The 27,253-nt window shown below is 38.4% G+C and overlaps 1 protein-coding gene across 1 annotated transcript in view; it reads right to left on the bottom strand.

Moving 5' to 3' along the window:
• Positions 1–27,253, bottom strand: part of PARP4 (poly(ADP-ribose) polymerase family member 4) — a 123,859-nt gene that overhangs the window by 1,484 nt on the left and 95,122 nt on the right. Inside the window, exon 33 of the mRNA XM_043574551.1 lies at positions 3,003–3,135. Coding sequence (XP_043430486.1) covers positions 3,003–3,135 — 133 coding nt within the window. The remainder of the gene's footprint in view (positions 1–3,002; positions 3,136–27,253) is intronic.

Here is a 27,253-nt window from a genome sequence, read left to right as displayed (position 1 = left end):
CTGTCATATTTAATTACCATACAAACCAGGAACAACGTACTACTAAATTGTGCATTACACAAAAACTTCAAGTTTGTGTCCATAAAATGCTGTCGAATATTCAAGAATGTCAAATATTCAAGTCTATTCAAGACTCAGAAAAATTCTGAGATTTTTTCATTAGTATTAGCTACTTCCTCATTTGTTTTGTCACCTGCTAGAATTCATTAGCAAACAAGTCGTAACATATACTAAAGTTAAAAAAAAATTCTATGGGCAGGGGGACTAAAAATTTGGAAAATTCTCCATCTTCCTGATTTTTTTCCCTGTGAACTGGGAAAGAGCCATTAGTATAGTGGGTGGCTAAGAGCTAGTTTCAAAGCCTGACTCTGAAATCACACAATATTGGCTGTGTGATATGGTGCAGCTTTCATTCAACACTGAAAGCCTCAGTTTCCTCAATTATGATAATAATATGAGATCCTAGGAGGTTTGTTGTGGGGATTAACAAAACACATGGCTCAATAGTCCCTGGCCCAGAGTAGGTAATCAATAAATGTTAGCTGAATATCATGATGACATGAACATATAAATGGCAAGCACGATCAAACAGATTTGTTTGCCAGTAATCATTAGTCTACTTATAGTTACTAACTACTGAAAGCAACAAAACTAGTTTTATTTATTAAAAAAATTTTTTTTAATGTTTATTCATTTTTTTGAGAGAGAGAGACACACACACACACAGAGCACGAGTGGGGGAGGAGCAGAGAGAGGGGGAGACACAGAATCTGAAGCAGGCTCCACGCTCTGAGCTGTCAGCACAGAGCCCAACACAGGGCTCAAACTCAAGAAACCTGAGCCAAAGTCAAATGTTTAGCCAACTGAGTCACCCAGGTGCTCCAAAACTAGTTTTAAATATTCTCACTAATTCAAGTGGCCTTCCTTTAATCCAGCTGGCCTGTAAACTTTTGACTGACCATCCCGCTAGCATGGGTGTTAAATAAACATTATAAAAACTCCCAAAAAACAGGTTTGATTATTTATTTTAATTTCATTTGTAAATATGTATCTCTAAGAGACAAGAACTTTTTCTTACACATGACATTAAAATAGCTATAAATAATTCTTTAATATCACAAAACATTCAGGTACTGTTTAAATCTCCTTAATTGTCTCTCTTTTAAAAAAAAGGTGTGTTATTTTTTTTTTTTAACATTTATTCATTTTTGAGAGACAGAGAGAGACAGAGTGCTAGCAGGGGAAGGGCAAAGTGAGAGGGAGACACAGAATCTAAAGCAGGCTCCAGGTCTGAGCTGGCAACACAGAGCCCAACACAAGGCTTGAACTCAGGAACTACAAGATCATGACCTGAGCCGAAGTCAGATGCTTAACTGACTGCATCACCCAGGCACCCCTTTTTCTCTCTTTTTTTTTAAAATTTTTTTTAATTTTTTTTTTATTTAAAAAAAAATTTTTTTTTTCAACATTTATTTATTTTTGGGACAGAGAGAGACAGAGCATGAACGCGGGAGGGGCAGAGAGAGAGGGAGACACAGAACCGGAAACAGGCTCCAGGCTCCGAGCCATCAGCCCAGAGCCTGACGCGGGGCTCGAACTCACAGAGCTCGAGATCGTGACCTGGCTGAAGTCGGACGCTTAACCGACTGCGCCACCCAGGCGCCCCTCTCTTCTTAAAATAATACGGGTTTTGTTCAAATCAGGATCCAAACAAGGTCTCACATTGCCCTTGGGGCATGTGTCCTGTAACTTATAGCTTCTACCCCTTGCCTTTTTTCTTTTGCCATTTATTTCCTCACACTCCAGATGCTGCTGATTGCAGTCCATGGTATAATTTAACATGTTTAATACCTCTTCCCTGGTACATGGACTTTATGATGCAAAATATCTACATAGTTTCAAAGTCAAAAAGGTAAAACAAGATATAGTAGGAAGAACGTAGCTTGTCTCCTCCCCCTTTCCTTATAGATAGTATTTTTATAAATTTTGCTAGTTTTCCCACTTATCTTGCCTTTTTAAAAAGGCATAAGCAAATTATATATGTATGTATGTGTGTTATGTGCATGTATGTATATTCTGTGTATATACACACACATACGGGGTGACCATTTGCATGGGGTATGGACGAAGTTTTGGGAAGTAAGGAAAGTATTCACACGGAGGCTCAAGGCCTCTTGTGGGGCCTGAGGTCAGCCCAAGGGCTAGAAGCCAGGGTCCCAGAACTGTCTCTCTCCACTCTGTCACATTATGGCATAAAACTTCCAAGTGGTCACAGAATTCTAAATTTAAACCCAGTCTTCATGAAGTTGTATTTGCCAAGGCAGGACTTTAAAACATATTTTAGGGGCGCCTGGGTGGCTTGGTCAGTTATGCGTCCGACTTCAGCCCAGGCCATGATCTCACGGTCCGTGAGTTCAAGCCCCGCGTCGGGCTCTGTGCTGACAGCTCAGAGCCTGGAGCCTGTTTCAGATTCTGTGTCTCCCTCTCTCTCTGCCCCTCCCCTGTTCATGCTCTGTCTCTCTCTGTCTCAAAAAATAAATAAACGTTAAAAAAAATTAAAAACAAACAAACATATTTTATTTGACAGTTTGCTAGTTTCATTTATAATTTTTAAATACTTAGACAGATAGTATGTGGGTTTCCACCTATATTCTTGTGCCAGGCCCGAAACTGTTGGGAACAGGACTGGTCCTAACAATCGTATTGCAGATTTTCCAAAAGCACATTTAATCAATATACCATAGTGAAAAGAACACTAAACCAGGAGCCATAGATCTGAGCTCCAGTATAAGCTACACTTAACTCCCTGAGCCCTGGTTTTTCCTGGAACCCAAGCGGCAAAAACACTGTGTCTGCCCTGCCAATGACAGAATAGTGCAGGCAAGATACTCCCTGTGAATAAATTCTCTTTGTTCTTACAATTCCATGTAGCTTCTTGTAAAATTTAGTCAAGAAATGGTTAGAAATATAAATGAGTTACTTAGTGCGATAATTAAAGTCACCTGGAAATGGAAGCATCATCCAACTTCATCAGTGATTTGAAGACTATTCCCTTTTGTTCCAACTTGGTACGAAGAAACTGCAGTACCAGAAATGTGGCGATCAGGTCCAGGAGACGCTCGCTTCCTTTTATACCTGAAAGTGGAAAACTCTTTTGTATCTGTTGTAAATTCTGCATCTCAAACCGTGCCCATTTATGAAAGCGCTATGAAATAATACATTAGCAAACCATAAACCATGGTACATTAGCAGATCATAAATTAGCCTGCTATGTAAATAACAAAAGAGGATGAATGAAACAAGCACCATAGCACCCTGACCATTGTTAGGAAGCAGTTAGAGCCACAGCTCCGATCCTTTGCCATCTTTAATAACCAGAGACGCATGAAGTTGGTGAAAGAAATTCAGTTCTTAGGCTCCTGCTACAAATACCTCAGAGGAGTAAACTAAATATACAACAGATGAACAATTGATATGGCTGGCTAAGTCGGTATATCAAATTATTTCTAGTGATTAGTACCACTGAAATAAATTTCTAGGCCTAAGATGGAGCCACTACTGCCCGGGGTGTCATGACAGTGAACCAAAGCTTTTGTGTCCCTGTAAAAACTCGCCTTGATCAGAAACAAAAAAGGTATATCCAGTCAGCCAATCCCCCAACACCAAGCCAACCTGGATGCGATACTCACTACCCTGTTCCTTGACGTTTCTGAATAAGGCCAGAAAGGCAACCCTAGTCAATCAATATAAGCCGAGTACTTCTTCCTTCCTTCTTCCCACTTGCCTCTTTCTATAAAAGCTTGCAGCCCAGTCCCCTTACTTTGTAGTTCTCTGGACTCTTGAGGGTAGAGAGTACCAGCTTCAGGAAATGTAAAATAAACATTTTTTGGATCATCCAAATTATTCTGATTATTTTAACACTACTACAGGTAACGAGTGTTATTTACCCAAACCAAGAAATTTTACTATAAAATACAATTGAAAATGAATGTTTTTATATAGTGAGCCAGAAAATAAGAACCCATTTTAATTTTCTAAATGCAAATCATGTATTTGAAATCACTTGATACAAAAATTAGACTTCAAGTATTGTTATTTTTTCAATCTCACATTTCATGAAACTAAACTTTTTTTTTTAATCTTTATTTATTTTTGACACAGAGAGAGACAGAGCATGAGTGGTGGAGGGGCAGAGAGAGAGGGAGACACAGAATCCGAAGCAGGCTCCAGGCTCTGAGCTGTCAGCACAGAGCCTGACGTGGGGCTTGAACTCACGGACTGTGAGAGTCTGACGTGGGGCTTGAACTCACAAACTGAGATCATGACCTGAGCCGAAGTCGGATGCTCAACTGACTGAGCCACCCAGGTGCCCCGAACATCTATCTTGAGTGGGTTCAGAACAAGCCACCCCAGAACATGCTACTTTTGGATGTGGATAATCTTGAGCTGAAGGCAATCAAGATCCAGCGAACTCACAAAAAGCTTTTTACCTCCCACCTAACGGCCTAAAGAAATTAGAAAGGAGGCTTATATCAGGAAGAGAGCTATTACCCGAAACTAGTTTTTCACATAAGAGACTAACCTACATGGTAAGTCAACATTTGTTTATCAAGCACCTTCCTGTGAATCATCCCTGCCCCTCCCCCACTTGCCCAGACCCCTCTCCATTTCCTCAGCTCAGTGCCTGGATGCCTGCGAGTCTCCCATCTTTGTGGGACTCCCTTTTGTACAGGTATATATGTGTGTGTACATAATTAAAATGGTTGGTTTTTCTCTTGTTAATTTTTTATCATAGGGTGTCTCAGCCAAGAACCTAGAAGGGGGTAAGAAGAGTTATTTTCCTCCCCTGCAATCTTCATCATCATTAGAGTTCACAGTGAGTTGTGTGCGAGTTTCCCAGGTAAATTATCTGTGTTTCCATCTTAGATTTTGATACGTAGCCCTGTTAGCATCACTACAACATAGCCACTTAATGTTTTTTTATTATGAAATCTTTTAAGCATACAGAAAAGAGAACTGTGTAGGTTGTCAACTTTTATCATTTTCCCACATCTGCTTCAAATTCCTCTCTTTTCTTTAGAAGAAATAACATATTATAAAATTGAAGCCATCTTATATATGTCCTCCAACTCCCTGTTCCTCAGCTCCCCAGATTTTCAGACGTAAACACTATTTGGATCTTTCAATTTACATTCTCATGATGTACGCTCCTTTGGTTGTGGTGGTTGTTTTGCAAAGTTAGTTTCTACATATCGTGTGTTCTTCCTTCCAAGTCCTTGCTTAATCAATTAAATGCACTTTTCTTCTTTTGTATATACCTTACATATGCATATGTTGTGTGTATGTATATATATATACGTGTATATATATATATGTATACTTTGTATATACCTTACCTATGCATATGTTGTCTTTTCTTCTGTCTACACATTTACAAAAAATTTTAATGTTTATTTTTGAATTTTTTAAATGTTTATTCAGTTTTGAGACACGGAGTGAGTGTGAGTGGGGGAGGGGCAGAGAGAGCGAGGGAGACACAGAATCCGAAGCAGGCTCCAGGTTCTGAGCTGTCAGCACAAAGCCTGATGCGGGGCTCAAACTCATGAACCATGAGATCATGACCTGAGCCAAAGTCAGCTGCTTAACGAACTGAGCCACCCAGTCCCTGTTTATTTTTGAGAGAGAAGAAGAGTGAGCAGGGGAGGGGGAGAGAGAGGGAGACACAGAATCCAAAGCAGGCTCCAGGCTCTGAGCTGTCAGCACAGAGCCAGACATGGGGATCGAACCCTGAGATCGTGACCTGAGCTGAAGTCAGACGTTTAACTGATTGAGCCACTCAGGCTCCCCTATTTTGAATTTTTAGAGGAACCTCCATACTGTTTTCCAGAGGGGCTGCACCAGTTTGCATTCCCAACAACAGTGCAAAAGGGTTCCCCTTTCTCTGCATCCTTACCAACATCTATTGTTTCTTGGGTTGTTAAATTTTAGGCATTCTGACAGGTGTGAGGTGGTATCTCATTGTGGTTTTGATTTGTATTTCCCCGATGATGAGTGATGTTGAACATCTTTTCATGTGTCTGTTAGCCATCTGGATGTCTTCTTTGAAAAAGTGTCTCTTCATGTCTTCTGCCCATTTCTTCACTGGATTATTTGTTTTCTGGGTGCTGAGTTTGGTAAGTTCTTTATAATTTTGGACACTAACCCTTTATCCAATATGTCATTTGCAAATATCTTCTCCCATTCGCTGTTGGTTGCCTTCTCCCGTTTTGTTGTTAGTTTTGTTGATTGTTTCCTTCGCTGTGCATTAGGTTTTTATTTTGATGAGGTCCCAATAGTTCATCTTTGCTTTTATTTCCCTTGCTTCCAGAGACATATCAAGTAGAAAATTGCTGTACCCAAGGTCAAAGATGTGCTGCCTGTTTTCTCCTGTATGATTTTGATGGTTTCCTGTCTCACACTTAAGTCTTTCATCCATTTTGAGTTTATATCTGTGTATGGTGTAAGAAAGCATTCCAGTTTCATTCCTCTACATGTCACTGTCCCATTTTCCCAGCACCATTTGCTGGAGAGACTGTCTCTTTTCCATTGGGTACTCTTTCCTGCTTTGTCAAAGATTAGTTGGCCATATATTTGTTGGTCCATTTCTGGGTTCTCTATTCTATTCCAGTATTCTATGTATCTGTTTTTGTGCCAGTACAATACTATCTTGATAATTACAGCTTTATAATATAGCTTAAAGCCCAGAATTGTTATGCTTCCCACTTTGGTTTTCTTTTTCAACATAACTTTGGCTATTCAGGGTCTTCTGTGGTTCCATAAAAATTTTAGGATTGTTTGTTCTAGCTTTGAGGAGAATGCCTGTGCAATTTTGATTGGGATTGCACTGAATGTGTAGATTGCTTTGGGTAGTATTGACATTTTAACAATATTTGTTCTTCCAATCCATGAGAATGGAATGCTTTTCCATTTCTTTTTGTCTTCAATTATTTTCTTAATTTATTTTTTTGATTTACATTCAAGTTAGTTATCATATAGTGCAACAATGATTTCAGAAGTAGATTCTTTAATGCCCCTTGCCCATTTAGCCCATCCCCACTCCCACAATCCTTCCAGTAACCCTCTGTTCTCTATACTTAAGAGTCTTTTATGTTTTGTCTCCCTCGCTGTTTTTATATTAGTTTTGCTTCCCTTTCCTTATGTTCATCTGTTTTGTCTCTTAAAGTCCTCATATGAGTGAAGTCATATGATATTTGTCTTTCTCTGACTGACTAATTTCGCTTAGCATAATGCCCTCTAGTTCCATCCACCTAGTTGCAAATGGCAAGATTTCATTCTTTTTGATTCCCAAGTAATACTCCATTGTATATATACCACATCTTCTTTATCCATTCATCCACCAATGGACATTTGGATTCTTTCCATACTTTGGCTATTGCTGATAGTGCTGCTATAAACACTGGGGTGCATGTGTTCCTTCTAAACAGCATACCTGTATCCCTTGTATAAATACCTAGTAGTGCAAATGCTGGGTCATAGGGTAGTTCTATTTTTAATTTTTTGAGGAACCTCCATCCTGTTTTCCAGAGTGGCTGCACCAGTTTGCATTCCCACCAGCAGTGCAGAAGAGATCCTCTTTCTCCGCATCCTCGCCAACATCTGTTGTTGCCAGAGTTGTTAATGTTAGCCATTCTGAGAGGGGTGAGGTGGTATCTCATTGTGGTTTCGATTTGTATTTCCCTGATGATGAGTGATGTTGAGCATTTTTTCATGTGTTGGTTTGCCATCTGGATGTCTTCTTTGGAGAAGTGTCTATTCACCTCTTTTGCCCATTTCTTCACTGGATTATTTGTTTTGGGGGTGTTTTGAGTTTGATAGGTTCTTTATAGATTTTGGATACTAACCCTTTATCTGATATGTCGATTGCAAATATCTTCTCCCATTCCGCCAGTTGCCTTATAGTTTTGCTGATTGTTTCCTTCGCTGTGCAGAAGCTTTTTATTTTAATGAGGTCCCAATAGCTCATTTTTGCTTTTGTTTCCCTTGCCTCTGGAGACGTGTTGAGTAAGAAGTTGCTGCAGCCCAGGCCAAAGAGGTTTTTACCTGCTTTCTCCTCAAGGATTTTGATGGCTTCCTGTCTTACATTTAGGTCTTTCATCCATTTTGAGTTTATTTTTGTGTATGGTGTAAGAAAATGTTCCAGTTTCATTCTTCTGCATGTCGCTGTTCAGTTTTCCCAGCATCACTTGCTGAAGAGACTGTCTTTATTCCATTGGATATTTTTTCCTGCTTTATCAAAGATTAGTTGGCTCTATGTTTGTGGGTCCATTTCTGGGTTTTCTATTCTGTTCCACTGATCTGAGTGTCTGTTTTTATGCCAGTACCATAATGTCTTGATGATTACAGCTTTGTAATGCAGCTTGAAGTGCAATATTCTTCAATTTTTTTCATAAGCTTTCTATAGTTTTCAGCATACATCATTTACCTCTTTGATTAGGCTTATTTCTAGGTATCTTATGGTTTTTTGGTACAATTGTAAATGGGATTGATTCCTTGATATCTTTTTATGCTGCCTCATTACTGATGTATAGAAATGCACATTTCTGTACATTGATTTTATATCCTATGATGTTGTTGAATTCATGTATCAGCTCTAGCAGTTTTTTAGTGAGTCTTTAGGGTTTTCCATGTAGTATCATGTCGTCTGCCAATTTGTATGCCTTTTATTTCTTTTTTGACTGATTGCTGAGGCTAGGACTTCCAACACTATATTGAACAACAGGCATGAGAGTGGACATTGCTTCATTTTCCTGACCCTAGGGGGAAAGTCCTCAGGTTTTCCCCACTGAGGATGATATTAGCTATGGGCCATTCATATGTGCCTTTTATGATGTAAAGCCATGTTCCTTCTGTCCCTACTTTCTTGAGGGTTTTTATTAATAAAGGATGGTGTATTTTGTCAAATGCTTTTTCTGCAACCATTGAAAGGATTATGTGTTTCTTATCCTTTCTTTTATTAATGTGGTGTATCACATTGATTGATTTGCAAATATTGGACCAGCCCTACAGCCCAGGAATAAATTCCACTAGATCATGGTGGAAGGTTCTTTTGATATACTGTGGGATTCAATTTGCTAGTATCTTGTTGACAATTTTTGCATCCAGGTTTAACAGGGATATTGGCCTGTAGTTCTCCTTTTTTGTTGGGTCTTCATCTGCTTTGGAATCAAGGTAATGCTGACTTCATAGAATGAGTTTGGAAGCTTCCCTTCCATTTCTATTTTTTGGAACAGTTTGAGGAGAACAGGTATTAACTCTTCTTTAAATGTCTGGTAGATATCCCCTGGGAAGCCATCTGGCCCAGGACAATTTTTTTAATGTTTATTTTTGAGAGAGAGACAGAGCACAAGTTGGGGAGGGGCAGAGAGAGAGGAAGACACAGAATCTGAAGCAGGCTCCAGGCTCTGAGTTATCAGCAGAGAGCCCAATGCGGGGCTTGAACTCACAGACCGTGATCTATTCTGGAGAATGTTCCATGTGCACTTTAGAAGAATATGTATTCTGTTGCTTTAGGAGGAAATGTTCTGAATATATCTGTTAAGTCCATCTGGTCCAGTATGTCATTCAGAGGCTTTGTTACCATGTTGATTTTCTGTCTAGAGGATCTGTCCATTGTTGTAAGTGGAGTATTAAAGTCTCCTACAATAATGGTATTATTATCAATGGGTTTATGTTTGTGATTAATTGATTTATATATCTGGGTTATTCCAAGTCAGGGGCATAAATATTTACAATTGTTAGCTCTTCTTTAAAAAAAAATTTTTTTGATGTTTATTTGTTTTTGAGAGAGAGAGAGAGAGAGAGAGAGAGCATGAGTGGGACAGGGGCAGAGAGAGGGGGACACAGAATCCGAAGCAGGCTCCAGGCTCTGAGCTGTCAGCACAGAACCTGACGTGGGGCTCGAACCCACTAACCGCGAGATCATGACCTGAGCCAAACGAAGTTGGATGCTTAACCGACTGAGCCACCCAGGTGTCCCTACAATTGTTAGCTCTTCTTGATGGATAGAGCCCTTAATTATAATATAATGCTCTTCTTCATCTCTGTTTTCAAATCTAGTTTGTCTGATATAAGCATGGCCACTCTAGCTTTCTTTTGCCGTCCAGAAGCATGATAGATGATTCTCCATCCCCTCATTTTCAATCTGTAGGTGTCCTCAGGTCTAAAATGAGTCTCTTGCAGGCAGCATATAGATGTATCTTGTTTTTTATCCATTCTGACTCCTTTGTCTTTTGTTTGTGGCATTTAGTCCATTTACATTCAGAGTGATTACTGAAAGATATGAATTTAGTGCCATTGCGTTATCTGTAGATTGCGTGTTTCTGGTGATGTTTTCTGGTCCTTTATAGTCGTTGCTGCTTTCCACTCTGACAGTCTCCCTTAGAATTTCTTGCAGGGCTGGCTTAGTGGTCATGAAATCCTTCAGTTTTTGTTTGTCTGGGAAAGTCTTTATCTCTCCTTCTATTCTGAATGACAGGCTTGCTGGATAAAGGCTTCTTGGCTGCATATTTTTCCTATTCAGCATATTGAATATTTCCTGCCACTCCCTTCTGGCCTGCCAAGGTTCAGTGGACAGGTCTGCTACTAACCTTATATGTATACTCTTGTAGGTTAAAGACCTTGTATCTCTAGCTGCTTTCAGAATTTTCTCTTTATCTTTGTATTTTGCAAGTTTCACTATGATATGTCATGGTGTTGACCTGTTACTGTTGATTTTGAAGTGAGTTCTCTGTGCCTGTTGGACTTAGATGCCTGTTTCCTTCCCCAGATTAGGGCAGTTCTCAGCTGTAATTTGTTCAAATAAACCTTGTTCCCCCTTTTCTCTCTCCTTCTTCTTGAACTCCTATGATATGGATATTGTTTCATTTCATGGACTCAGTTCTCTAATTCTCCCCTTGTGATCTAGCAATTTCCTTTCCCTTTTTTTTCCAGCTTCATTATTTTCCACAAATTTATCTTCTATTTCACCTATTCTCTCCTCTGCTTCTTCAATCCTTGCTGTCACTGTATCTAGTTTATTTTGCATCTCAGCTATAGCGTTTTTAAATTCATCCTGACTAGTTCTTTGATCTCTGCAGCAAGGCTTTCTCTGGTATCTTCTGTGCTTTATGTTTTTTTCAAGTCCAGGTATTAGTCTTATGACTGTTGTTTTAAATTCTTGTTCAGATATATTGTTTATATCTGTTCTGAGCAAGTCTTTGGCTGTGATTTCTTCTTGACTCTTCTTTTGGGGAGAATTGTTCCATCTTGTCATGTTGGCTAAGTTTCTGTCTTTTGCGTATTTGAAAAGCATGTCTTGCAGCTGAGAGTACTACTATTCTAAAACGGGTCATACACTGCCCAAGGCCTGGCACTTCAGTAGGTAAGTGTTTGTTGTGTGCACTCTGCTGTTGATTTTGCCAGACCTCATTTTCTTAATACAGGAAAAAAGAATTAAATAAAATTTTAAAATAAAACAACAAAACCAATCCATTATCTCACAAAGAAAATCAGCAGAGACAAAAGAAAATATGGGGACTGTTTAATTTAGTGTGTTCTTTTTTTTAAGCATTACATATAAAATCTTAAGCATTACATATAAAAATAGACTAATTTTTAAATGACATTAATAACAAGCAACATGTATCTCTATTAAAAACATCATAAATAATAAAGTTATAAAATGCCTAAATAGTATTATCAGAATCACTTAGAAAATAAATTAAGAGGGGGAAGGAAAGATAAAAGAGAAACAAAGAAGAGGATAAAAGGGAAAGTTTGGTAGAGAGATATAAAGCCAAATCAGAGAAAAAACCAAACATCTCGCAACTATACCAGAGGAAAAAAGGCTGAAAAACACACATACAGAAAAATAACATGAGTAATATGGAGATATAAAAATTAGTATAGGAGGAGGCGGCAAGATGGCGGCTTAGGAGGACGCTGGGCTCACCGCACGTCCTGCTGATCACTTAGATTCCATCTACACCTGCCTAAATAACCCAGAAAACCGCCAGAGGATTAGCAGAACGGAGTCGCCGGAGCCAAACGCAGACGAGAGGCCCACGGAAGAGGGTAGGAAGGGCGGCGAGGCGGTGCGCGCTCCACGGACTGGCGGGAGGGAGCCGGGGCGGAGGGGCGGCTCGCCGGCCAAGCAGAGCCCCCGAGTCAGGCTTGCAAAAGCGGAGGGGCCGGGCGGACTGTGTTCCGACAGCAAGCGCGACTTAGCGTCTGGGAGGTCAGAAATTAACAGCTCTGCTCAGAAAGCGGGAAGGCTGGAGGACAAAGGGAGGGAGAGCTGCTGAGCCCCCTGACAACAGAGCTCAGTTTGGTGGGGAACAAAGGCGCTCGCCAGCGCCATTTCCCCCGCCCATCCCCCAGCCGAAATCCCAAAGGGAACCGGTTCCTGCCAGGGAACTTGCTCGCTCCGCGCAAACACCCAACTCTGCGCTTCTGCGGAGCCAAACCTCCGGCAGCGGATCTGACTCCCTCCCGCTGCCACAGGGCCCCTCCTGAAGTGGATCACCTAAGGAGAAGCGATCTAAGCCTGCCCCTCCTGCCCCCGAGCACCTTGCCTACCCACCCCAGCTAATACGCCAGATCCCCAGCATCACAAGCCTGGCAGGGTGCAAGTAGCCCAGACGAGCCACACCACCCCACAGTGAATCCCGCCCCTAGGAGAGGGGAAGAGAAGGCACACACCAGTCTGACTGTGGCCCCAGCGGTGGGCTGGGGGCAGACATCAGGTCTGACTGCGGCCCCGCCCACCAACTCCAGGTATACACCACAGCACAGGGGAAGTGCCCTGCAGGTCCTCACCACACCAGGGACTATCCAAAATGACCAAGCGGAAGAACTCCCCTCAGAAGAATCTCCAGGAAATAACAACAGCTAATGAGCTGATCAAAAAGGATTTAAATAATATAACAGAAAGTGAATTTAGAATAATAGTCATAAAATTAATCGCTGGGCTTGAAAACAGTATACAGGACAGCAGAGAATCTCTTGCTACAGAGATCAAGGGACTAAGGAACAGTCACAAGGAGCTGAAAAACGCTTTAAACGAAATGCATAACAAAATGGAAACCACCACAGCTCGGCTTGAAGAGGCAGAGGAGAGAATAGGTGAACTAGAAGATAAAGTTATGGAAAAAGAGGAAGCTGAGAAAAAGATAAAAAAATCCAGGAGTATGAGGGGAAAATTAGAGAATTAAGTGATACACTAAAAAGAAATAATATACGCATAATTGGTATCCCAGAGGAGGAAGAGAGAGGGAAAGGTGCTGAAGGGGTACTTGAAGAAATCATAGCTGAGAACTTCCCTGAACTGGGGAAGGAAAAAGGCATTGAAATCCAAGAGGCACAGAGAACTCCCTTCAGACGTAACTTGAATCGATCTTCTGCACGACATATCATAGTGAAACTGGCAAAATACAAGGATAAAGAGAAAATTCTGAAAGCAGCAAGGGGTAAACGTGCCCTCACATATAAAGGGAGACCTATAAGACTCGTGACTGATCTCTCTTTTGAAACTTGGCAGGCCAGAAAGAATTGGCAAGAGATTTTCAGGGTGCTAGACAGAAAAAATATGCAGCCAAGAATCCTTTATCCAGCAAGTCTGTCATTTAGAATAGAAGGAGAGATAAAGGTCTTCCCAAACAAACAAAAACTGAAGGAATTTGTCACCACTAAACCAGCCCTACAAGAGATCCTAAGGGGGACCCTGTGAGACAAAGTCCCAGAGACATCACTATAAGCATAAAACATACAGACATCACAATGACTCTAAACCCGTATCTTTCTATAATAACACTGAATGTAAATGGATTAAATGCGCCAACCAAAAGACATAGAGTATCAGAATGGATAAAAAAACAAGACCCATCTATTTGCTGTCTACAAGAGACTCATTTTAGACCTGAGGACACCTTTAGATTGAGAGTGAGGGGATGGAGAACTATTTATCATGCGACTGGAAGCCAAAAGAAAGCTGGAGTAGCCATACTTATATCAGACAAACTAGACTTTAAATTAAAGGCTGTAACAAGAGATGAAGAAGGACATTATATAATAGTTACAGGGTCTATCCATCAGGAAGAGCTAACAATTATCAATGTCTATGCACCGAATACCGGAGCCCCCAAATATATAAAACAATTACTCATAAACATAAGCAACCTTATTGATAAGAATGTGGTCATTGCAGGGGACTTTAATACACCACTTACAGAAATGGATAGATCATCTAGACACACGGTCAATAAAGAAACAAGGGCCCTGAATGAGACATTGGATGAGATGGACTTGACAGATATATTTAGAACTCTGCATCCCAAAGCAACAGAATATACTTTCTTCTCGAGTGCACATGGAACATTCTCCAAGATAGATCATATACTGGGTCACAAAACAGCCCTTCATAAGTTTACAAGAATTGAAATTATACCATGCTTACTTTCAGACCACAATGCCATGAAGCTTGAAATCAACCACAGGAAAAAGTCTGGAAAACCTCCAAAAGCATGGAGGTTAAAGAACACCCTACTAACGAATGAGTGGGTCAACCAGGCAATTAGAGAAGAAATTAAAAAATATATGGAAACAAACGAAAATGAAAATACAACAATCCAAACGCTTTGGGACGCAGCAAAGGCAGTCCTGAGAGGAAAATACATTGCAATCCAGGCCTATCTCAAGAAACAAGAAAAATCCCAAATACAAAATCTAACAGCACACCTAAAGGAACTAGAAGCAGAACAGCAAAGGCAGCCTAAGCCCAGCAGAAGAAGAGAAATAATAAAGATCAGAGCAGAAATAAACAATATAGAATCTAAAAAAACTGTAGAGCAGATCAACGAAACCAAGAGTTGGTTTTTTGAAAAAATAAACAAAATTGACAAACCTCTAGCCAGGCTTCTCAAAAAGAAAAGGGAGATGACCCAAATAGATAAAATCATGAATGAAAATGGAATTATTACAACCAATCCCTCAGAGATACAAACAATTATCAGGGAATACTATGAAAACTTATATGCCAACAAACTGGACAACCTGGAAGAAATGGACGAATTCCTGAACACCCACACGCTTCCAAAACTCAATCAGGAGGAAATAGAAAGCTTGAACAGACCCATAACCAGCAAAGAAATTGAATCGGTTATCAAAAATCTCCCAACAAATAAGAGTCCAGGACCAGATGGCTTCCCAGGGGAGTTCTACCAGACGTTTAAAGCAGAGATAATACCTATCCTTCTCAAGCTATTCCAAGAAATAGAAAGGGAAGGAAAACTTCCAGACTCATTCTATGAAGCCAGTATTACTTTGATTCCTAAACCAGACAGAGACCCAGTAAAAAAAGAGAACTACAGGCCAATATCCCTGATGAATATGGATGCAAAAATTCTCAATAAGATACTAGCAAATCGAATTCAACGGCATATAAAAAGAATTATTCACCATGATCAAGTGGGATTCATTCCTGGGATGCAGGGCTGGTTCAACATTCGCAAATCAATCAACGTGATACATCACATTAACAAAAAAAGAGAGAAGAACCATATGATCCTGTCAATCGATGCAGAAAAGGCCTTCGACAAAATCCAGCACCCTTTCTTAATAAAAACCCTTGAGAAAGTCGGGATAGAAGGAACATACTTAAAGATCATAAAAGCCATTTATGAAAAGCCCACAGCTAACATCATCCTCAACGGGGAAAAACTGAAAGCTTTTTCCCTGAGATCAGGAACACGACAAGGATGCCCACTCTCACCGCTGCTGTTTAACATAGTGCTGGAAGTTCTAGCATCAGCAATCAGACAACAAAAGGAAATCAAAGGCATCCAAATTGGCAAAGATGAAGTCAAGCTTTCGCTTTTTGCAGATGACATGATATTATACATGGAAAATCCGATAGACTCCACCAAAAGTCTGCTAGAACTGATACAGGAATTCAGCAAAGTTGCAGGATACAAAATCAATGTACAGAAATCAGTTGCATTCTTATACACTAACAATGAAGCAACAGAAAGACAAATAAAGAAACTGATCCCATTCACAATTGCACCAAGAAGCATAAAATACCTAGGAATAAATCTAACCAAAGATGTAAAGGATCTGTATGCTGAAAACTATAGAAAGCTTCTGAAGGAAATTGAAGAAGATTTAAAGAAATGGAAAGACATTCCCTGCTCATGGATTGGAAAAATAAATATTGTCAAAATGTCAATAGTACCCAAAGCTATCTACACATTCAATGCAATCCCAATCAAAATTGCACCAGCATTCTTCTCGAAACTAGAACAAGCAATCCTAAAATTCATATGGAACCACAAAAGGCCCCGAATAGCCAAAGGAATTTTGAAGAAGAAGACCAAAGCAGGAGGCATCACAATCCCAGACTTTAGCCTCTACTACAAAGCTGTCATCATCAAGACAGCATGGTATTGGCACCAAAACAGACACATAGACCAATGGAATAGAATAGAAACCCCAGAACTAGACCCACAAACGTATGGCCAACTCATCTTTGACAAAGCAGGAAAGAACATCCAATGGAAAAAAGACAGCCTCTTTAACAAATGGTGCTGGGAGAACTGGACAGCAACATGCAGAAGGTTGAAACTAGTCCACTTTCTCACACCATTCACAAAAATAAACTCAAAATGGATAAAGGACCTCAATGTGAGACAGGAAACCATCAAAACCTTAGAGGAGAAAGCAGGAAAAGACCTCTCTGACCTCAGCCGTAGCAATCTCTTCCCCGACACATCCCCAAAGGCAAGGGAATTAAAAGCAAAAGTGAATTACTGGGACCTTATGAAGATAAAAAGCTTCTGCACAGCAAAGGAAACAACCAACAAAACTAAAAGGCAACCAACGGAATGGGAAAAGATATTCGCAAATGACATATCGGACAAAGGGCTAGTATCCAAAATCTATAAAGAGCTCACCAAACTCCACACCCGAAAAACAAATAACCCAGTGAAGAAATGGGCAGAAAACATGAATAGACACTTCTCTAAAGAAGACATCCGGATGGCCAACAGGCACATGAAAAGATGTTCAGCGTCGCTCCTTATCAGGGAAATACAAATCAAAACCACACTCAGGTATCACCTCACGCCAGTCAGAGTGGCCAAAATGAACAAATCACGAGACTATAGATGCTGGAGAGGATGTGGAGAAACAGGAACCCTCTTGCACTGTTGGTGGGAATGCAAATTGGTGCAGCCGCTCTGGAAAGCAGTGTGGAGGTTCCTCAGAAAATTAAAAATAGACCTACCCTATGACCCAGCAATAGCACTGCTAGGAATTTATCCAAGGGATACAGGAGCACTGATGCATAGGGCCACTTGTACCCCAATGTTCATAGCAGCACTCTCAACAATAGCCAAATTATGGAAAGAGCCTAAATGTCCATCAACTGATGAATGGATAAAGAAATTGTGGTTTATATACACAATGGAATATTACATGGCAATGAGAAAAAATGAAATATGGCCTTTTGTAGCAACGTGGATGGAACTGGAGAGTGTGATGCTAAGTGAAATAAGCCATACAGAGAAAGACAGATACCATATGGTCTCACTCTTATGTGGATCCTGAGAAACTTAACAGGAACCCATGGGGGAGGGGAAGGAAAAAAAAAAAAAAGAGGTTAGAATGGGAGAGAGCCAAAGCATAAGAGACTGTTAAAAACTGAGAACAAACTGAGGGTTGATGGGGGGTGGGAGGGAGGAGAGGGTGGGTGATGGGTATTGAGGAGGGCACCTTTTGGGATGAGCACTGGGTGTTGTATGGAAACCAATTTGTCAATAAATTTCAGAAAAAAAAAAAAATAAAAAAAAAATAAATAAATAAATAAAAAAAAAAAATAAAAATTAGTATAGAGAAAACCCATAGGAAAGGTATATCCATAAAGAAAGCTTACCCACTGCCATCTGTGATGCCAGATGCCCTAGCTTTCTTCTTATTTCTGTGGCCATTTCTTCTCAGTGTCTCCATTTCTGCTCAATGTCTTTGCTGGTTCCTATTCTGTCTGACTACTAACTATTGGCATGCCCAAGGACAGCTTAAGCCCTCTTCTCTGTTCTAGCAACCCTCTTTTTTTAGGTGATGTCATACATGCCCATGGTCCATAGCTTTAAGTACTGATGGTTCTCCCAAAGTCTTTTTCAATTCTTACCTCTTTCTGAGCTCTAGCCTCATAGAACCAACTAGGTATTTCTTTCTAATGTCTGCTAGGAATCTCAAATTTTAAATGTCCAAAACATAACTCTATTAGTGTGTTTGTAGGCTCAATCTACAGTTGTTTTCCCTTCCCATGCTCATGCCTGAAAACTCTTTCACCTGTCCACATCTAATTCATCACCAAAGCCTGATGTTTCTTTTTCTTTTTAATTTTTCTTTTTGTTTATTATTTACTTTTGAGAGAGAGAGAGAGCAAGTGTGGGAAAGGCAGAGAGAGAGAGAGAGACAGAATCTCAAGCAGGCTCTGCACTGTCAGCACAGAGCCTAATGCAGGGCTTAAACTCACGAACCATGAGATCATGACCTGAGCCAAAGCTGGATGCTTAACCAACTGAGCCACCCAGGAGCCTTAAGCCTGATGTTTCTTGAGAATGAATTTCATATCTTCTCAAGTATACACTTAAATTTTTAAAAAATTAAATGTATTTATAGGGTATAAATAACAAACACTCAAGTATGAATTGCCCATTTATGTATTATTTTTGTTTTAAAAGACTAGTAAAATATACATAACATAAAACTTACCATCTTAACCATTTTAAAGTATATACTTCAGTGTTACTAACTACATTCACATTGTTGTGTTACGGTCACCACCATCTATCTCTGGAACCCTAACTCCCCCATCCCCTATTCCTCTCAGCCCCTAGTAACGACCATTCTACTTTCTGTTTCTGTGAAATTGACTATTCTTGGTATCTCGTATGGAATCATATGGGATCAAGTGGAATCATACAGTATTTGTCCTTTTGTGACTGGCTTGTTTCACTTAGCATCATGTTTTTGAGGCTCATCCATGTTATGGCATGGATTAGAATTCCTTCCTTTTTAAGGCTGAATGATATTCCATTGTATGTATATATCACATTTTCTTTATTCATTCACCCATTAATGAACATTTGGATTGCTTCCACTTTTTGGCTATTGCAAATAATCCTGTTATGAATATGTGTGTACAAATATTTCTGAGTCCCTTCTTTCAACTTTCTTGGTTATATACCCAGAAATGGAATTTGCTGAGTCATATGGTAATTCTATTTTTAATTTTTTGAAGAACCACTCTATTGTTTTCCCATAGCAGCTGTACCATTTTACATTGCCACCAACAGTGCACAGGGTTCCGATTTCTCTACATCCTTACCAATACTTGTTATTTTCTGTTTGTTTGTTTTTTATAGCAGTCACCCAACTACCCATTTTAAGAAACAGAATATAATCATTACCTCGAAAGTGTCTGTGAGTTATGTCCCAATCATATTCTCTTGTTCTCCCTCTTAGAAACTACCACTATGCTAATGTTTGTGTTTATCACTCAGTTCTATCACAAGGTTTGTACCTTGTTTATATGCTGTTTATATGTGTCTTTAGGCTAGTTTATAGTATGCCTTTCTCACAGTTTAAATTTTATTTCTTTTTGGTGAAAAGGCATGGCTGATGTATGTAGTCTACTTTATTAATCTTTTCCTTTATGGCTTGTGCCTTTCTTTGCATTGAAAATTCCTCTCTGAATGATAAATTAAATACTTCCAAATGTTAACATCTGGAGAATTTAGGTGAAGGGTATATGAGAATTCTTTGTACTATATTTGCAACTTTTCTGCAAGGCTAAAATCACTTAAAAATAAAAAGTTAAAAAAAATTTTACCTGTCCTAAAATCAAAAAGATTCTTTCCAGTATTTTCTTCCAAAATTTTTATTGTTTGTTTTTTAATACTTAGGTTTTCAATATATTTGGAATTTTTGAGTATGGTATGAGGTAAAGGGCCAAACTGTACTTTTTTCTTATTGTTTGGTTGTCCCATCACCATCAATTGAAAAGTCCATCTTTTCACCCTTGATGGGTGTTTTTTTTTTTTTTAATTATAGTCACCCTAGTGGGTATGAAGTAGTACATCACTATAGTTTTTATTTCCATTTCCCTGATGACTAATGAGGTTGAGCATCTTTTCAGGTCTGTATTAGCCATTTGTATGTCTTCTCTGGAGAAATATCTATTCAAATCCTTTGCCTACTTTTTAATTGTACCATTTAGCTTTTTATTACTGAATTATAAGTGTTCTTCATATATTCTGGATACCAGTCCCTTATCAGATACATGATTCACAAACATTTTCTCCCATTCTTTGTGTTGTCTTTTAATTTTTCAGTTGCACACAAAATTTCAAAAAATTTTAATTGAGGCATACCTTACATATACAATTTTAAATTTGATCAAGTTTAGTTTGTCTATTTTTCTTTTGTGCTTTCAGTGTCAAGAGACCATTGCCTAATCAAAGGTTATGAAGATTTACTTCTGTTTTCTTCTAGGAGATGAATAGTTTTAACTTATATTTGGAAGAAAGAGATCCAATTTCACACTTTTGCCTCTTAGATATCCAGTTGTTCCAGTGCCAGGTGTTTGTGGAAAAGGCTGTTCTTTCCCCGTTGGATTGTCTTGACATCCTTGTCACACAACTGACCATAATGAAGAGGCTTATTTCTGGACTGTCAATTCTATTCCATTGATTCCATTCCATCTGCCTTTATGCCATTACCACATTGTCTTGATTAATGCAGTTTTTCCTTAAATTTTGAAATTGAGAAGTGTTACTCCTCCTGTTTTTTGTTTTTTTTCAAGATTGTTTTGGCCATTCCAGGTCTTCCATATGAATTTTAGGATCAGCTTGTCAATTTCGGCAAGAAAGTAATCTGAGATTTTGATAGGGAGTGGATTGAATCTGTAGATCATTTGGGGGAGTATTGCTATCTTAACAATATTAAGGCTTCCAATCCATGAACATGTGACATTCTTCCATTATTTAGATCTTTTAAAATTTCTTTCATCAATATCTTACAGTTTTCAGTGTACAAGTCTTGCATATCTTTTGCTCAATTTATTCCTAGGTATTTTATTGTTTTTGATGCTATTGCAATCTTTGTCATATTTTTAAATTAAATTATGTTAGTAAAATAAGCTGAAAAGTATTCTCATATTTTTCCTAAGATCTACAATATTTTGTATTAGGTTGGAATTATCTGTTCTTTGAATATTTGGTAGAAGAATGGGGTAAAATAATCTCAACCTAGTGTTGTTTTCTTTGTGAGAAGGTTTTAAACTAATTTCTTTAATCACTACAGAATTATTCAAGCTTTCTATTTTTTCTTTAGTTGGGTGTGGTAAATTTAATATTTTCTGAAAATTCACCTAAGTTTTAAGCTTTATTGGCATAAGGCTGTTCATAAGATCTTATTATTCTTTAAATCTCTCTACCACTTTTCATTAACTACCCTCTTTTATTCTTAATATTCTTTATAATGCCTTCTTTCTCTTTTTGTTCACTCATGCAAGAACTTTGTGATTATTATCAATCTTTTTAAAAACTTGACTTCTTTTGGGATTTTTTTGGTTTCTTTTGAGAGAGAGAGAGGGTATGTGTGGGTCTGTACGAATTTTAGGATTGTTTATTTCTGTGAAGAATGCCATTGGAGTTTTGATAAGGATTGCATTGAGTCTGTAGATTGCTTTGGGTAGTATGAACATTTAAGCAATATTCCAATCCATGAGCATGGAATAGCTTTCTATTTATTTGTGTCTACTTTAATTTCTTTCATCAGTATCTTATACTTTTTATGTATTAGTCTTTCACCTCCTTGGTTAAATTTATTCGTAGGTATTTTATTCTTTTTGAAACGTGTAAATCGGATTATTTTCTTAATTTCTTTTTCTGATAGTTCATTATTACCGCATAGAAACACAACTGATTTTGTGTATTGATTTTGTATCCTGCAATTTTCCTTAATTTGTGTATTAGTTCTAATAGTTCTGTGGTGGAGTCTTTAGGATTTTCTATATATACTATCATGTCAGTTTGCAAATAGTGATAGTTGTACTTCTTCCTTTCTGATTTGATGCCTTTTATTTCTCTTTCTTGCATTGGACCTCTTTCTGACTAGGACCTCCAATACTATGTTGAATAAAAATGGGGATAGTGGGCATCCTTGCCTAAGATCATTGGGCTCCTGATCTTAGAGGAAAAGCTTTCTGCTTTTCACTACTGAATATTATGTTAGCTGTGGGCCTGTCAAACATGGCTTTTATTAGGCTGAGAAACATTCCCTCTATACCCACTTTGTTGAGAATACTTTTTAACATAAGTGATAAAAAAGACTTGTCAAATGCTTTTTTTGTATCCACTGAGATGATCAAATGATTTTTCTTATCCTTCATTTTGTTAATGTGGTATATAATGTTGATTAATTTGCAGATGTTGAATCATCCTTGCATCCCTGGAACAAATCCCACTTGATCATGATACTTTTAGCAAATTGTTGAACTTGAGTTTCTAATATTTTGTTGAGCATTTTTGCATCTGTAATCATCAGGAATATTGGCCTGTAATTTTCTTTTCTTGTAGTGTCCTTGTCTGGTTTTGGTATCAGGGTCATGCTGCAAATCTGATTAAGACTTCTTTTTTTTTAAGTTTTAATTTTAATTCCAGTTAAGTTCCAAGAGTTTTTTGTTGATTATTTTGAATTGTCAACAATCATATCATCTGTAAACAAAGAAAATTTTAATTTCTTCCTTCCTGATCTGTAGATCTTTTACTTTCTGTTCTTGCCTTATTGCATTAGCAAGGACTTCTAGTACAATATTAAAAAGGAGTGGAGAGAGGGGAAATCTTTGTCTTGTACCTGATCTTGATGGAAAACCTTCTATATTGTCACCATTTTGCATAATATTAGCTGTAAGTTTTTTATAGATAGTCTTTAGTTGAAGAGGTTCTCCTCTATTCATTGTTTACTGAGATTTTATTTATCTATTTATTTATTTAATTTATTTTTATTTAGATCCACGTTTTAGTTAACACATAGTGTAATAATGATTTCAGGGATAGAATTTAATGATTCATCACTTATAACACCCGGTGCCCTCCTTAATGCTCACCTCCCATTTTGCCCATCTCCCCACAATACCCCACCAGCAACCCTGTTTGTTTTTTGTATTTAAGAGTCTCTTATGGGGTGCCTGGGTGGCTCAGTCGGTTGAGCGTCCGACTTTGGCTCAGGTCACGATCTCACGGTCCCTGAGTTCGAGCCCCGCGTCGGGCTCTGGGCTGATGGCTCAGAGCCTGGAGCCTGCTTCCGATTCTGTGTCTCCCTCTCTCTCTGCCCCTCCCCCGTTCATGCTCTGTCTCTCTCTGTCTCAAAAATAAGTGTTAAAAAAAATTAAAAAAAAAGTCTCTTATGCTTTGCCTCCCTCTCTGTTTTTATTTTATTTTTGCTTCCCTTCCTCTAAGTTCATCTGTTTTGTATCTTAAATTCCACATATGAGTGAAATCATACGATATTTGTGTTTCTCTGACTGACTTATTTTGCTTAGCATAACACACACTCTAGTTGCATCTGCATTGTTGCAAATGGTAAGATTTTATTCTTTCTGATTTCCAAGTAATATTCCATTGTACATGTATACCACATCTTCTTTATCCATTCATCAGTTGATGGACATTTGGGCTCTTTCAATACTTTGTTTACTGAGATTTTATAGCATGAATGAGTATTGGATCTTCTCAAATGCTTTTTCTGAATCTATTGGTATAATCATGTAATTTTTTTGTTTTTAGTTTGTTGATGTAATGGATCACATTGATAGATTTTCTAATGTTGAACCAGCCATGTGTACTTGTGATAAATCCCACTTGGTCATGTATATTGCTCTTTTTACACTTTTTTGGATTCAACTTGCTAATATTTTATTGAGGATTTTTGCATCTATGTTCCTGAGAGATATTGGTTTGTAGTTTTCTTCTCTAGTAATGTCTTTGTCTAGTTTTGGCATTAGCGTAATGCTGCCCTTAGAATGAATTAGAATGAATAGAATGAATTAGGAATTATTCCCTCTGCTTCTATACTCTGAAAGACACCATAAAGACTTTCTATAATCAGTTCCTTAAATGTTGGTAGAATTCACCAGTGAACTCATCTGGGCCTGGTGCTTTCTGTTTTGAAGGTTATTAATTATTGATTCAATTTATTTTATAGATATAGGTCTATTCCTATTTTCCATTTCTTCTTGAGTGACTTTGGCAGATACTGTCTTTCAAGGAATAAGTCCATTTTTTTTTTCAACTTTTATTTATTTTTGGGACAGAGAGAGAGAGAGCATGAACAGGGGAGGGGCAGAGAGAGAGGGAGACACAGAATCGGAAGCAGGCTCCAGGCTCTGAGCCATCAGCCCAGAGCCTGACGCGGGGCTCGAACTCACAGACCGCGAGATTGTGACCTGGCTGAAGTCGGACGCTTAACCGACTGCGCCACCCAGGCGCCCCGGAATAAGTCCATTTTATCTAGATTATCAAATTTGTAGGCATGGTTATTCACAGCATTGAATATATAGATCACTTTGGGGAGAATTGACATCTTCTTGTTTTGAGAGAAATTTTTTCCACTTAGTTAGATCTTTTAAGAATTCTCTCAATAATGTTTTGTAGTTTTCATTTGAGAAATCTTGCATATCTTTTAAAAAATTTATTGTTAGGTATTTGATATTTTTAATACCACTATAAATAGTATTTTAAAATTGCTTTTCTGGAGACCTTGGGTGGCTCAGTTGGTTAAGCGTCCAACTTTGGGTCAGGTCATGATCTCGCAGTTCACATGGGTTTGAGACCCGCATCAGGCTCTGTGCTAACAGCTCGGAGCCTGGAGCCTGCTTCAAATTCTGTATCTCCCTCTCTCTTTGCCCCACCCCTGCTCATGCTCTGTCTCTGTCTCTTTCTCAAAAATAAATAAACATTAAAAATTTTTTAAATTGCATTTTCCCATGATTTGTGGCTGGCAAATGGAATAATGGAATTAAAATTGATTTTTGTATTTTGATCTTCTATCCTTTGACCCTGAATCAGCTTTTGTTTGTCTTTTGTTAATTTCCTTATTTCCTTAATTTCATTTTTTTCCTTTTTTTCAGGCTTTTTATTTGTTAATCTGAATACATACATATATATGCATACATTGTATTTCCTTGTGCTTAGTGTTCTTTTCTTTCAACTGATGTATAGTTGACATACAATGTTATGTTAGTTTCAGGTGAATAACAGTGACTCAGTAATTGTACACATTATACTACACTCACAGTCATTCAGATGTAGTTACCATCTGTCATTATACACTGTTATTACAGTGTTATTGACTATATTCCCTATGCTGTACTTTTCTTTTTTTTAAAATGTCTACTTATTTTGAGAGAGAGAGAGAGAGAGAGAGAGAGAGAGAGAGAGAGAGAGAGAAAGTGCACAAGCAGGGGAGGGGCAGAGAGAGGAGAGAGAGAACCTCAAGCAGGCTCTGTGATGCAGCACTCCATCTTAGGAACCGTGAGATCCTGACCTGAGCCAAAATCAAGAGATGGATGCTTAACTGACCGAGTCAGCCAGGCGCCCCCTATGTTGTACTTTTCATTTCCATCACTATTTACGTATAACTAGAAGTTTGTACCTCTTCATTCTCTTCACCCATTTTGCCCATCTGCCCTCCCCCAACTCTTTTCCCTCTAGCAACTGCCAGTTTGTTCTCTGTCTTTATGATTATGGAAACAAAGTTTCCTTTATTTTTAAAGGATCTTTTCTGCTGGATATAGAGTTCTCAGTCTATAGGTTTTTTCTTTTAGCACTTTAAAGATATAATTCCATTTTCTGGGGCACCTGGGTGGCTCAGTCGGTTAAGTGTCTGACTTTGGCTCGGGTCATGATCTCATGGTCCATGAGTTCAAGCCCCACATCAGGCTCTGTGCTGACAGCTCAGAGCCTGGAGCCTGCTTCGGATTCTGTGTGTGTGTGTCTCTCTCTCTGCCCTTTCCCCACTTGCACTCTGTCTCTATCTCAAAAAATGAATAAATGTAAAGATACAGTTCCATTTTCTTGTAGCTTCCATTATTTCTGATGTGAATATAAAATTCTTATTGATATTCTCTGGACTCTAATGTGTCTTTTTTCCTGTCTGCTTTAAGATTTATCTGTGGTTTTCAGCAGTTTGATTCTGGTCTACTCAAATGCGGTTCTAATTGTATTTATTCTGCCTGAAGTTATACTGAATTTCTTGGATCTATAAGTTGATGTCTTTCAACAATTTTAGAAAAAATTCAGTTATTATTTATTCAAACATTTTTCTATCTACTTTCATTCCTTCTGAGATCCCAATGACACAAGTGTAAAACCTTTTGATACCATTTCACATGTCCTGGATTCTCTTCTTTACCTCATTCTATTTTTTTTTCTATGCTTCAGTTTGGATAATTTTTATTACCACATTATATTATTATAATTTAAGTTACCTGATACTTTTTTCTGTTTTGTTCATTCTGCAGTTAAGCCCATCCAATGACCTTTCCATTGAAGATAATTTTATTTTCCAGTTCTAGAATTTTCATTTGATTCTTAGAGTTTCCATCTATTTGCTGAGATTCCCCCATTTGTTCACCCATTATTTTCTGGTAAACCTTTACTGTATTTATAATAGCAGTTTTAAAATCCTTATCTGCTAATTCCAACATCTGGGGCACCTGGAGGTCAGCATCTATAGGCCATTTCCCCCTAGATTATAAGTCATATTTTCCTGCTTCTTTGTATGTTATTAAATTTTCATTCTACACTGTACATGTGGAGCCCCTGAAGTATGTTATCTTCTTCAAAAGAGTGTTGAGTTATGTTCTGGTGTATCCTGTAAAAGCTTTGTTTTAGGCTTTGTTAAGGGGCCAATTTTGTTTTTTCCCTGGTTTATGGTCCTTTTTACCCTTTTTGGGTTTTAGTAGAAAACTTGAGATGTTTACAAGTTATTTTTTTGTTGTTAAAAAATTTTTTTAATGCTTATTTATTTTTGAGAGAGAGCGCACACACGCGAGTCGGGGAGGGGCAGAGAGAGGAGACACAGAATCCAAAGCAGGCTCCAGGCTCTGAGCTGTCAGCACAGAGCCCGACACAAGGCTTGAACTCAGGAA

Source organism: Prionailurus bengalensis, chromosome A1 (assembly GCF_016509475.1).
Source record: "Prionailurus bengalensis isolate Pbe53 chromosome A1, Fcat_Pben_1.1_paternal_pri, whole genome shotgun sequence".
NCBI lineage: Eukaryota > Metazoa > Chordata > Mammalia > Carnivora > Felidae > Prionailurus > Prionailurus bengalensis.
Note: the sequence above shows the minus strand (reverse complement) of the source record. Positions and strands in the feature narration are given on the sequence as shown.